The 13,630-nt window shown below is 41.0% G+C and overlaps 1 protein-coding gene across 1 annotated transcript in view; it reads right to left on the minus strand.

The window, feature by feature from the left end:
• Positions 1–10,400: 10,400 nt before the first annotated feature.
• The window catches only part of TBC1D8B (TBC1 domain family member 8B), a 54,613-nt gene continuing 51,383 nt past the window's right edge, over positions 10,401–13,630 (minus strand). Inside the window, exon 21 of the mRNA XM_010946124.3 lies at positions 10,401–13,469. Coding sequence (XP_010944426.1) covers positions 13,074–13,469 — 396 coding nt within the window. The 3' untranslated portion in view covers positions 10,401–13,073. The remainder of the gene's footprint in view (positions 13,470–13,630) is intronic.

The raw sequence follows: 13,630 nt of genomic DNA on the forward strand, positions 1-13,630 counted from the left end.
TTCCCACTGAGAGTCCTGTCACAGCAGGGCAGCTTGCCTGCTGTCCCGTGGCCTGCATGGAAGAAAAGCCCTTAAACTGTCATGCAAAGGCACTTCTAGCCCCACCATGGGGGACACCTGGGGACTGGGGCCAAGTATGAATTAAAAGGGATTGAGGGAAAAGCCAAGAGCAACCTGGAGTCAGGGTCTGGGTTCTTCCAGAAGTCTTCCAGCCCTGGGCGAGAACAGCCAGCTCCCACGTCCCCTAGCAATTCAACTGGTGTCCGTTAACGGTAGGGCAGGCAGCGCCCCCTGGTGGCTGAGCTCTGAAATAGGCACAGGATGGGGAGACCCGCACGCCCAGAGGATTCTATGGCCAGCAACTTAGTGCCAGGCAGTTATGGGGACAGGCTCTGGAGTCAGACTCGACCTGGGTTTCAAATACTGGGTCTTTGCTAGCTAAGTGATGGTGGGCAAAATAGTCTCTAAGCCTCGGTTTCTCCATCTATAAGATAGGGATGGTAGTAATAGTAATTTCACAGGATAATTGCTAGGATTAAATGAGATAATACATGTCAAGGACTTAGCAGAGTCCTTGGCACATTACAGATGTGAGATAAAAATGTGTGTGTAGTGTGTGTGCACACGCGTATACATATGTGTGCATATAGTATATAATCATTTTCCTTTTTTTACACAAGCTATCATTTTAGTAGTTACATCTTTGACTCCCTGTAACTTCACTATCTAGCTCTCTGAGGTCCCTGGGGTCCCCAAGCCCACTGTCTTGCCTCAAGGAAGGCACTGTCAATACACCTAAGGCTTGTGGGCGAGACACTGGCTTTTCTCCATGCATAGTTTCAAGAGTCTTGGACTGCACATCCTTGTCCTTCACTGGCCTGTGAATGTTAGTAAGCTTGCTTTGCACATGTGCTGGGCTCTTTCTGTGCTTCAGAGCAGCCTGACCTCTGTGATCGCATTTGAATCTCTCATTACTCCCCAGGAGATAGTCCCATTTTTCAGTGAGGAAATTGAAGATGATGGGAAGAGAAGTCACTTGCTGAAGGTTGCACGGCAAGTCAGTACAGGAGTCAAGACTAGATCCCAGAATCTTGTGTTGAGTCCATTGCCTTCCTACCGGCCCTAGCAATCATCCAGGGCCCTGAGCTCTGGCGGAACATGAAGCACCTATAACGCAGGATGCGGCTTGTTGTTTGGAAGTCACATCACTGCACTCTGACAGTGGGTTTCCTGCTTCTACCGGGGCCAAGGCTGTCTCCCTTGTAAACTGTCAAACTGTGTTCTTTTCCTCAAAGAAATGACAGCAAGTGACTAGGACCGGTGACCCAAGACAGCCACATCTCCAACACATGCCAAGAATGAAATGTCAGATGACAGGTTTGAGGAGAGATGAACATTATCTCCCCAGCCAAGCTGCAGGCACTGCTGAGAAATTAACTGCTGTCCCGTACTCACAGCCAACTTGATTTAGCCATTCTGCTCATGTTGGACGGAGCTGTCAAGGACTCAAAAGGGCAACTCTGCCCTGAGTCAGGATGAAGATTGGGAGGTGTTGATGTGTGTCATCCATGTGGGTCCTGACAGCAGCACCTGTTTGCAGGCACAAAGGGAAGCAGTATGATAATAGTTCTCAGGGTCCCTTGACGTGACTATGGTGGGGAGAGAATGCAGGCTTGGGTGTCAGTACCAGAGGCTGGGCTCCTCCCATTCTGACACACTGGCAACTGCATGAACCCTGCTGAGATAACAAATCACTGAGCCCACAGACCGCCTCCTCAGGCCCTATGTTACACAGAAACCCTGGCAAGCTTGGTTCTGCCGCAAGAGGAATCATGTTACTTCCCCCTGGAGTACAGGATCTCTGGGTGTCACTGAATTTCTCTTTCTGCTGTTACCCGCTCTTCACTCTGTCATCACCATGGCAACGCGAGAGGGAGCCAGCCTGGAAATCAACTCCTCCCCAGCAGACATATGTGGTGTAGCAGCAAGTACACGCTCTCTAATGTGAGGGAAGGAGAACATTTTTAACCCTCTCTCCGTGCTTCAGCCTCGGTCCCTGGTGAAGAGCAAATTCTATCACCTACAATTCTGGTGTTTGATAAACCTCTTTCTGAGACTTTATGGCACATGAATTGCTAATCTGATTGGTCTGAGATGAATTACTAGGCTACATCTTGCCACCGAGCAGGGTCATCATGGTGAAAAGCACCATACATCAGTGACTGTATGTTGTTTTTACCGACTCCGGATGATTAGGTCAGGCTGCATTTGTTCTGAAGACCTTAGCATCTCAGATTCAGCGGGAAAGGAGTAGCTTAAATTGCATTTTCCAATCCATTTGTCAAACCAGAGAACCCGACAACAGAAAGATAGAAAGAGGGGAAGAGGGGTTACCAAGCATATGCTGCGTTCTCGAATCAAGCTGTTGTTAATGACACTTGCTTGCTGTTCTAATCGCTCCCTGTGAATATAGCTTTCTCAGTGGAAAGCCTGGGAGAGAAGAAGGGGGAAGAGTGGGATTCAGGCATGAGAAGACCCCCTTGAACCCACAATACCTAAGAAGGTTTGCCCAGGGTCAGAGTCTCATCCCAGCCTATGTCTACGCTGGACAGAGAGGGTGTATTTGTTCAATTCCCTCACCTTCCCCTGATCTCTGAGGATCTCGGGTCGGGGTGGGAAGGCAAATTCAATTTTAACTCAAATTTCATATTGAGCTTCTAGTTGTGTGTATCTCTTTCACGGACACCCAGAAGTGACGGGATTATGTTGTGAAACTGTGACCCTGGGAGTTTTGCCTTGGGCTAATGGAACATTTCCCCTGCTCAAACAGATCCATGGGACTTTGTTTAATTATCAAACCGCTTTTGGAAAATCAATGACAATTTCCATAGGTAAGAAAGGTTTAAAATAAAAATCCATTCTTTGTAAACTATCAGATTTTATTAATAGTGAATATTTTCTGGGGTGAGGGCAGTGTTGTGGGAAGGAAAGGGGACTGGAATCACGAGACTTCACTCAGGTACTTGTTCAGGTTCTGTCATTTATTGTCTGTAATATGTCGGACAACTGATTTCATTTCCTCATCTTGAAAATGGGGATAGTCCTTAGCCTGTCAACCTCTTAGGTTTGTTGGAAATGAGGTTTGAGTGGGTAGTTAAATGATGAAACCACTCTGAAAATTGTAAAATGTTATATACATTTGGATTTTAATAAGCACTGTGAGAGGAACCTCAGTAGAATAGCCTGCCTTTCGAAATGCAGGCACAAGCCCCTGAAATTTCTGGGAGAAAACCTTGGAGACCTGGCATAAAAGCTGTTCAGGTAAATTACTAGAGGAGCTGAGGCTCGTGGCTTCATTCCTTGAGGGAACTGAAATATTTCCACTTTTTTGTCTGCCCAACTTTCCTGGATACTCCATTCCTAATTACTTGGAGAAGCTGTCCAAGAGGCTTGGTACACAAAATTGTGGATATGGGAGCAGTAGCTTTGCTTGAATTGATAGGAGTGGTGAATTTTGGTAGTTGCCACTGGCAGTGGCTTACAAAATCCTTTGTTCATGCTATTTCTCCATACCTAGGCTGCCCGTGCATTTGAGTAAAATGAACATATTATGCCACTCTGAATGTACTCAGCATGTTAGGAAAATGGATTCCCCCCACCCCACTAGAAACCACTTTAAGGACTCACACTATTTAAATTCCAAAAAGATACCAGAAATTCTTTTTAAATTCTCCAAAATGGTGGGAAAATTTGCAAATAATCTATAAAAGAATGACCACAGGCACAAGAACAACACTAAAAATAGTAGGAGAAATCCCAACTGACTAAAAAGTTTGCTGAAACATAAAAAGTAAAATAAAACCAGAGTCATGGGAATGAAAATAGAATTATTAAAAGTATCACATGGAGAATAATATATGGAGAGTGTGGACTTGTGGAAGGACGTGAACTTGAGTGATCAGCTTCAAGAAAAAGTTAGGAAAAGTCCTGGGGCCAGTGACATGGCAGATGTCCATGTGCTCCTTGATATGGCCTTTCTCTCCTATAACCTCACAAATCTTGAGGAAGAATAAAAAAATCATCATATGCTTTTTGGGTTTTGATTAATTTTAGAAGATGTTGAGCGGGGTGGGGTTTGGGGCCAGGTTCTGATTAGAGGCACCAGAAAGCCTGTTGTGCATTTAGAAACAGAGAAAAATTTCAGAGACACACAAGACAATAGAGACAAAATCACAGAAAGAACTCTGAGTTTCCTGTGATCCTGGAATTGGGGTGCAAGCCAAATATACTAAATCTTTGATGAGGGCTAGGGTAGATATGGTGGCTTGGTGTTCAACTCCATTCCACCTTCATACTAAGGTGTCATCATGTAATGTAGTTGCTAGAAAGTACACACACACACAGACACACACACGTTTTCCAGAATTCCTTGCAGCTGAGATTCTGAATATGATTTAGGTTCAGCTGATCAGATGCACAAGCATGAGATTGGAAAGGTGTAACATGGCTTTGGCTTCATTTCTGCCACCAAACACAGGAGTTGAGATGTGTAGTTATTTTCTGGGAGGGTTAACAGAGGTCCCAGGGGCCAGTCATTAACTACGCGGGAGTCAGCAGGCAGTGCATGTGGCACCTATTTTTGCTGGTGCAAGTTGAACTGTATGTGGCATGTTTCTGCAGCTGGTAGCGGTAGTAATGGCTTCCAGATTGTGGTAATAGTAACAAGGTTCCAGAGCCAGAAATTTCTTGACTATATGGAGATACAGCAATGCTCTTTGATGTCTTGGTTTTGTGTAGCCTTGAGAATCATTCTTGAAAGCTCAACACAGCATGTTTCTTCAGCCCTCCTGAACAATTCTACACACCATTTGATACTCTGTAATAAATTGCTTCCTCCTTAGACTAACTTGAGTGGCTTCTGTCCTCTGAAACTGAACCCTGACCAATGAAGGATGTAGTACCTACCACAAGTGCTCAGAGGTGATAGTGTTTCAAGAAAATGGGAAACTGGAATCGATTAGATAGCCTGATTAGATTTGAAAGCAGTGATAAGTCTGTTAATATTTGAAGATGAGATGCTGGTTGTTGATGACACATAATGGCAAACCAACCGAATTCTTACTGGTGTGCATCTACAATGACGTGCCTACTGAAGGCAAGGCTTGATGGACTAAGTAGCTGCTCCTACAGGTTATTTTGGCAGTAATAATAAACCCAAGAACTATGGAGTAGGATGACTTCAAACTGTGCTCTAGACATTTAAGAAAGTGGCAATCTTAAGATTTAAATTCCCAGCTCAAGAAACAAAACAAGTTTCTATTCTCTTAGCTCTTGTTGACATAGAGCTGTCATAGCTGAAAATTAGTCTTACCTTTTGAGTTTTTGAATTACAATATACATTAAACTCACAGCCTTGTCAGGGGTCACTTTTGTGAAAGTAAGAGCATTTATTTGGTTAGAGTGAGCCCCTCTAGAATAGAAATTAGGCTATTTGGGTGAATTCAGATGACTCTAAGTACTTCACCAATGAGCCTTCTTTGCCTGTGGAAGCATCCCTGGTTTGATGAGGCTGGCCCTGTTTTGCTTGAACGTCCTAAAGTTACTTTGCAAGGAAATGTCAATTTTCCTCATGTGCCATCCCTACTACCTCTCTTTGCTTCCAGACCTATAACTAGAGTTAGATCACAGTATGCTCCAAGGAGACAAATACAAGTCTGAGCTGGAAGGAGGAAACTGAGAAATTTTGCTAGTTTATCATGGCAGAAATTTGGAGAATATGTGTGGGAATGTATTTTGAGGATGCTATACCATGGAAAATGTAACTTTAGATTGAGTTAAATATATCAACACCTGAATACTTACCAGAGATTCTGGATTCAATTACTAGCTTGCACAATTGGAAGTGGTTCTATTTACTTGGTTGATTGAAGTCAAGGCTGAAAGTTAGCCCATATTAAATGAAGTTGATATGCCAGATATCCTTAGTATAATGTAGAGGAAGTACTCCAAAGACTTAAGGAAATAGGAACATTGGAATACATTTATGATACATGACCCACTCATCTACATCCTAACCAAGTCCCCCAATAGGACCTAGGGGATGTTCTCTTCCCCAAGACATGGAAATATACATTGATGAGAGGAGCCCTATTACTCCTGGAACATGCTACAGTGGTAGTCTTCAGTAGACCAGAGATAGCGGTGAGGGATGCTGCCACTGAAAGGAACTTGTTCATTTCAATGAGAACGATGAGATCTTAGAATGGAAGGGACCAAGCAGCAACAGTCAATGACCAGAGACAGGGTTGAGCGTGGGTTGCGTGACGGAAGCATGGCCAGAGAAGTTATCTGAATGTTTTGACCCGCAGAGAAGTTTGGTAATGGCTAATTGTTCTTCAGATCCCTTAGCTGGAATTAGATGAGCAGTCTACTAATTCTTTACTTCGTCTGTATATCCAAAACGTTTCTGTCTGGTAAATAAAGATCTAATTTGAGTAACTATGGTGGAGATTCATGGCCTCTCACCTAAGTCTGCAGACCTGAATCAGTTCACACACCCAGAGGCCCTGGGAGGGAAAGCCAGGTACCATTGAGGAAGAACTCAGCAATACCATAAGCATGTGTTGTAGACTTTCTTCCTAGCTTTCCTCTTTCCTTCTTCTAGTGAGAGGGGCCTGTGGTTGCTTACTGGGGTAGCCAACACTGGGCAACTGGAAACACTCATACTTTCCAGAAATTATTGGATACTGACTCTGAATTCATATTCATCTGGGGCTGGTGGCAAGGAGGTTGGGTGGGGGGAGCATTTAGAACACAACGGTCATCCACTGGTCAGAGTCAGGGCTTATGGAGTTAAGAAACATAATTTTATCCTGAATCCATTTGCACTAGGTTCAGTGGATCTGCAAATGCATTATACGGTTCTTAGTTTATGAATGAACATTTGAAACAGCATTACTCAGCAACTGGCAGATCTATCACATTTGCTCCCTGACCAGTACAGTAAGGGTTATTTATGGTAGAAAAGGCCAAGTAGAATTCAGTGTACCTGTCAATACTGTATCCCAAGGGGAAATCACAGAGATGAATGCCCACCAAAGAGCTGAAGGATGTGTGTGTGTATGGGAGGAGGGAGGTGATTTCTATTACATCCTCATTTTAACTTGCCTGTCTGACCTGTGCCAAGTATGCAGGTCTTGGACAATGATAGGTGATAATCAAAATTTAATAATTAATAGCAAACAGGATTTTTTTTAAAGCTAGATAAATCATAAGAAACTATAGAACACTAGAAACACAAAGATCTTAAAAGCAGCCACAAAGAATAAGACATTACCTGCAAAGGAAGACAAGTCGAATTAGAAGCTAGGAAATCTACTGCTTGGTGCTTCTGGGAAGGGGAAAAAGATGTAGTTCTGATGACAGAAATGGAAGCTGCAGTATAATGTGAGATTAAGGATACAATGCCCTTCTGCCAGTGATTGTAAGCCTAGGAATATAGCTACCAGGATAATCTGCTTGCCTTGCCTCGAGGGATTGTGGCCGGGCTCCCAGTGTCACATGTTATCAATCTTACTTTAGATAGCCAAAGAAATGGATTCTGGCTGGCAAAGCAGAAAAAGACTTTATTGAACTGTTGGGCTCACAGATCCATGAAGCTCCTCCCACCCAAAAAAGGAGGATGTAGTCTGGGCATCCAAAGGTACTTTTAAGTCCTACTTCAGAACCAAAGTGTTGATGTGAAGATGCCACCCCTGCCACCAGAATGCATTCTCCATTTTCCCTCCTGCTCTGCTATATATTGAGAAATTCCAGGCAGAAACATCTGATTGACCAATCCTTGGTCATGTTGCTACCAGGGGTGGAGATTCTGGGAAAGCAAACATCTGGTCTTTTGTATGATGGGCAGAAAACTGATGATTGGTTGTTAGGGTTGGGGAGAGAGTGTCACTGTGAAGGGATGGCATGAGAGGTTTTTGGGTGATGGAACTGTTCTGTATTCTAATTGTGGTGATGGTTAGAGGAATATACACCCATGTTCAAAATTCACAGATGTGTACACCAAAAAGAAGTTAATTTATTGAATGATAATTTATAACCACCCCCCAAAAAACACCACTCATGGCCTCATGACCAGTTGAAGAAATGAGGGCTATAGTAGCTACTCATAGTTTCTCCCTTTCTCTTTTAGGTACATAATTATATAAAATTGATTTATGTGACAGATGACTGGATTAAGAAGTTGTGGTATATATATGCAATGGAATACTACTCAGCCATAAAAAAGCCATTTGCAGCAGCATGAATGGACCTGGAGATCATCATTCTAAGTGAAGTAAGCCAGAAAGAGAAAGAAAAATACCATATGATATCACTTATATGTGGAATCTAAAGTAAAGACACAAGTGAACTTACTTACAAAACAGAAACAGACTCACAGACATAGAAAACAAACTTACGGTTACCAGGGGGGAAAGATGGTGGGAAGGGTGGGAAGGGATAAATTGGGAATTCGAGATTTGCAGATACTCACTACTATATATAAAATAGATAAAGAACAAGTTTCTTCTGTATCACACAAAGAATTCAATATCTTGTAGTAAGCTATAATGGAAAAGAATATGAGACCCAGTATCTGTATGTATATGTATGACTGAAACATTATGCTGTACACCAGAAATTGACACATTGTAAACTGACTGGACTTCAATAAAAATTTTTAAAAATAAGAAATCAGAAAAAAATAAACCATTTATGCCCTTTTCCTCTACAATTTTATATAAGGTGAGTAGATGATAATTAACTTTTTTTCAGTCCACATGTTACAGAATATCAAGATGGGATTGAGACTGAGTTAGGATGGACGAATGGACATTACCCCCTCGATTGATTCAAGTAACCAACAGAAACTTGGGTTTTCCCTTAGGAGTGAGGATTTGTGCATTTTTGTTGGTATGAAGGAGATTTGTCATGATAGGCAGCAGCATGCTATTAACACTATTAGCCGTTATATAGAAGTATGGGAAGAAGGGGGTGCTGCATGGGAAAAGAGGTGGATACATAGGTAGGTGCTTGTGGTCGACAGACTCTACTGTGCACACCTGTAATCCCTGCCTCCTGATGTTCATGCCCTTGTGTAAGTCTCTCCCCTTGAAAGTGGGCGGGACCTGTGACTTGCCTTTAACCAACAGATTACAGCAAAGGGGATATGTCACCACTGTTAGATTATAAGACACTGTCCTGCTGGTAGAATATATATTATGTATATAAGAAATTATATATACACACACACACACATAATACATATATACATAATGTATATAAGACACTGTCCTGCTGGTAGGCTTGCTTTAGAGACTCTCCTTGCTGGATTGATGAAGGAAGTGGCCATTTGGGGGAAGCCCACATGGCAAGGCTGGGTAGCCTGAAGAAGCTGAGGGCAGTTGCGGGGAGCCTAGCAAAGCCTCTAGGAACTTGGGGGGGGGGGCATTAGCCGACTATCTGGAAGAAGGTGGGGCCTCAGGACCTATAACTATATGGAAATGAATTCTACCAACAGCCTAAGTGAGCTCCGAAGTGGATCCTTTCCCAATTAAGCCTCCACATGAGAGCCAGCTTAGTTGACACCCTGGTTTTGCAGCCTTGTGAGATCCTAAGCAGAGGACACAGCTAAGCTGAGCCCAGAGTCCTGACCCATTGAAATGGTGAGAGAATGGGTGAGATGATTGAAATGGTGATCATTTGTTGCAGAGCAATAGAAATCAAATACGTTGCTCAGTGTTCATTCCAGCCTCTCAGCGTGCCATCCTGTACTGCAGAGGCTAAAAAGCAAAGAGCACGTTTCCCAGATTCCCTTGCAACTAGGATTCTGGATATATTATGGGCCAGCCAGATGCACACTCATGAGACTTAAATGGCAGAAGGGAAATGGAGGCTATGCTTATGCCATTTCTGCTGGTAAACGTGGTTGTGAAGATGTCTGGTTGTTCTACTGCAATATAGTCACTAGACTGTGGGTGCTGAGAGGCAGGATACTTGGCATCTATTTTGCTGGTATAAATCATAGCAGGTGGAGGGTACTTCTGGAGATAGCAGCTGTAGTGTTGGCTTTTCATCATGGCAGTAGAAGCAGCAGTTTCCTGATTGCAGAAGAATTAGCAACTCCCTTGGTGGCCTGGTTCTGTGGTATAGCTTTGGAAGTTGTTCTCAAAAGCTCAATTTAGAGTCAGTCCTCTTGATAATTCTGTAAGCCACTTTATGTCTGGCAATAAATCTTGTCCTGCCTAAACTAATCATGGTGAATTCTGTTCTCTGCAACTGAACCTTAACTAACACAGGAGGGAAGTCCTTAAGGGGTAACTGAGTTAAGTAGAAATAAAAAGATGTCATCATAATGATAGTAAGATCTTTAAGTAAGCCATTTTTCATGTTTATTATAACAGATTTGTAACATTTATTTTTATAAAGACAAGTAAAGCCACCTCATAACATTTAATGTATAAGGTATAATGCACTGGTTCAGTGTGACACAACTATGTAAAATTTTAAATATTAAGAACAACTCATTTGCTTAACAAGGTAGCAACTACAAAACTATGTGTTCAGCTTATTTCTCCTTCAGACTCAGAAAATAAATGTCTCTTTAACTTGCATTTATAATCTTTCTGCAACTCAAAAATCTCTTTAGGTATTCAATTTTAATTAATCTAGGCTAAAATACAATACTAAGTAATCTTCAATATTTTGATTTTAAAGTCATATCAAACATTAACATATGATCTTAAGAAAGTATCATTTTTGTAAATACAATTGATAAATATTCAACAAAGTATGTGCAATAGTGCCTCTGTATATAAGCATAGAACCTTGGGTTTTTAGAGCTACTGTAGTGTAATTGAACAATCACTGCTTAATAGCTGATGTGTGATAGTTCACATATAAACTGCTCACTCTAAAATGTGTACATGTTTCAGGCAAATCATTTCTGAGAAAAGGCACAGATGCTTATTTACCAACTATCTCTTTAAGTGGTAATTTCCTTGAAAAGATGAGGTTGACAAAATAATTTTAAAGACACCACTAGTAAGTGTTTGGCCAAGCCCAATTTGTAAAATTTTCAAAAAGTCAACTTGAAAATTTTTGAATCTCTCTGAAAATCTCTCTTGAAAATATTCTTGAATATTCCGTGCTGATGAGGCCCTCTGTGTTAGGCCCTGTTCATGGTGGAATCTTGCCAAAGGCTCACTATACCAATTCTTTTCCAAAAACGGAGACTTCTTGGGTCATTCTAAAGGATGTCTGCCCTTTCACTGTTTCAAATCTGAAAAGACAAAAGGCTTTAAAACCAAAGTCTTTTTTTGAAGAAAGAAGTTCCAGTAGATGGCTTCTTCCCATAATTTCCTAAGTCAACTGATTAATAAATTGCTCTTGTCAGAAACAGCACAGAAGATTGGACGAGTGTGTGTGTGTTTTCTTTAAAGTGCTAACAAAGCCCATTATCTCTAAATGAACTTTCATCGTAATGACTGAAATATAAGCAGCATAAAGTATATAGAAATTAGACATCTAAATCAGATTGATCACAACTGTTTAGACAGATGCCGGAAACTCTATACATCATCTTAATGATCATTACACACAAGTACAGGCACAACTTGGATGTTGCAGGTTCAGTTCTGGATCACCTCAATAAAAGCGAGTACTGCAATACAGCGAGTCACATGAATTTTCTGGTTTCCCAGGGCATATAAAAATTACGTTTGACACTACAGTGTAGTGTATTAAGTGTGGCAATACCATTATGTTTAACAAAACAATGCACATACCTTAATTAAAACTGCTGTATTACTAAAAAGTGCTAAACATCACCTGAGCCCTCAGTGAGTCTAACAGTAACATCACAGATCACTGATCACAGACCATCGTAACAAATATAATAATAATGAAAAAGTTTCCAACATTGCAAGAATTAACAAAATGTGACAGATGCAAAGTGAGCAAATGCTATTGGAAAATTGGCACTGATAGACTTGCTCAATGCAGGGTTGCCATGAGCCTTCAGTTTTCAATAAAACTAGTATCTGTGAAAAGCAATAAAGCAAGGTGCGATAAAACGATGTATGCCTGTATCCTTTATGAATTTGCCAGACTGATACAATCATTCAGTCTCTCTAATGTAACTTAAAATACGACTGGTGAGAATCCCAAATCTGAAACTAGAACCAAAGCAGTCACAAGTACTCTTAGACAAATGCCACAAACAGCAGTGCTCAGAATTTCAAGTAATTTTTCAGTCTAATGAGAGATCTTATACACAGTTAATTGTACTGTGCATTAACCCTTCTGAACTGGCTGGCTTTAGACAGCTCCAATCCAAATCCAATATTGTTCTTCCTTATATCAGCCCAGAGTTTTGAGTTCTTTATTTTCATCAGTAACAGAGCTAGAAGTGTGAGTCAGCAGCTTCTGAACTGCTCAGGTAGGGAGAATGTAGAAGTTACTGAAAAACCATTTATTATCAGAAGACTGAAAGAGATTAACTTTAAAAAGTTAATATTATTTCAGTTAGATAACTTGAAAATGAGATTCCCATATGGCAATCTTCTAGATAATTGATTAAGGCTATAGATCTAAGAGCCTGCTTTCTAAAGCATTCTAACAGAACTGGGGCAATTTGGAAAGTAGGATTTATCAATATGACAAGTCAGCATCACTAATACACAAACATAACACCACATTTTCAAAAATCATTAGTAATTCATATGTAAAAAGCAGCACAAACTAGTGATTTCCTTACTAAAAGTGGGGTGGTGGTGCCCTCTGGTGGCAATATTTAGCATACTCCCCGATATTGCTCATCTTGTGAAATATAAAAAGTATATTTGTATTAGAGAATATCAAAATTGAATATTACCACAAAGGAATGAATCATTGTGCTTCCAAGTATCTTTTTTTTAAAACTTCAGACACATTGGTAACAAGATAAATCCTTGATCTCTACTCCCAGGAATCAAGCTGACAGCTACAAGAACCTTGGTAAACTTGTCTATAATAGGCAATTCCTGTTAAGAGACTTACATCTTGGTTCTAGAACTTAGTTGAGAGGTTTTTGCATTTTCTAGTTTGGCTTTTACATCTATGGGTTTCTCAAAAAACTTTACCAATGCTGGTTCATTCAACAAAGATGCAAGAATCTGTTCAAATGCAAATGACCACTGAGGGTCTTCCCTGAGAGAGAAGGGCTCTTTCTCCAAGTGGCTCTCTGTTTGTCCCTCACTGGATCCTCTGGAAGCACCCACTGCACTAGAGAATCCTTTGGCTGATGACTGAGGGCTTTGTAGTTTCCTTCCCACTTCTTCCATCCTGAGCAAAAGGCTGGTTACAACAGCAATGGCCTGATACAATGACTCTTCGTCAGGGTCCTCATGAAATAAGTTATATAGAGTCTTTGAAAACTGGATAAATTGTGACTAGAAGACACAAGTTAGAAAAATCACACTTGATATTAGATTTAGCAAATATAAAGAGAACTTAGAAGTGAATAGTCTTCTATTAAGAATTTGTACCGTATAACCTTCACCACAGAAGTTATAAGAACTGATGATTAATCCCCAAATAAATCTTGGTTCTA

This window comes from Camelus bactrianus, chromosome X (genome assembly GCF_048773025.1).
Source record: "Camelus bactrianus isolate YW-2024 breed Bactrian camel chromosome X, ASM4877302v1, whole genome shotgun sequence".
In the NCBI taxonomy this organism is placed as follows: domain Eukaryota; kingdom Metazoa; phylum Chordata; class Mammalia; order Artiodactyla; family Camelidae; genus Camelus; species Camelus bactrianus.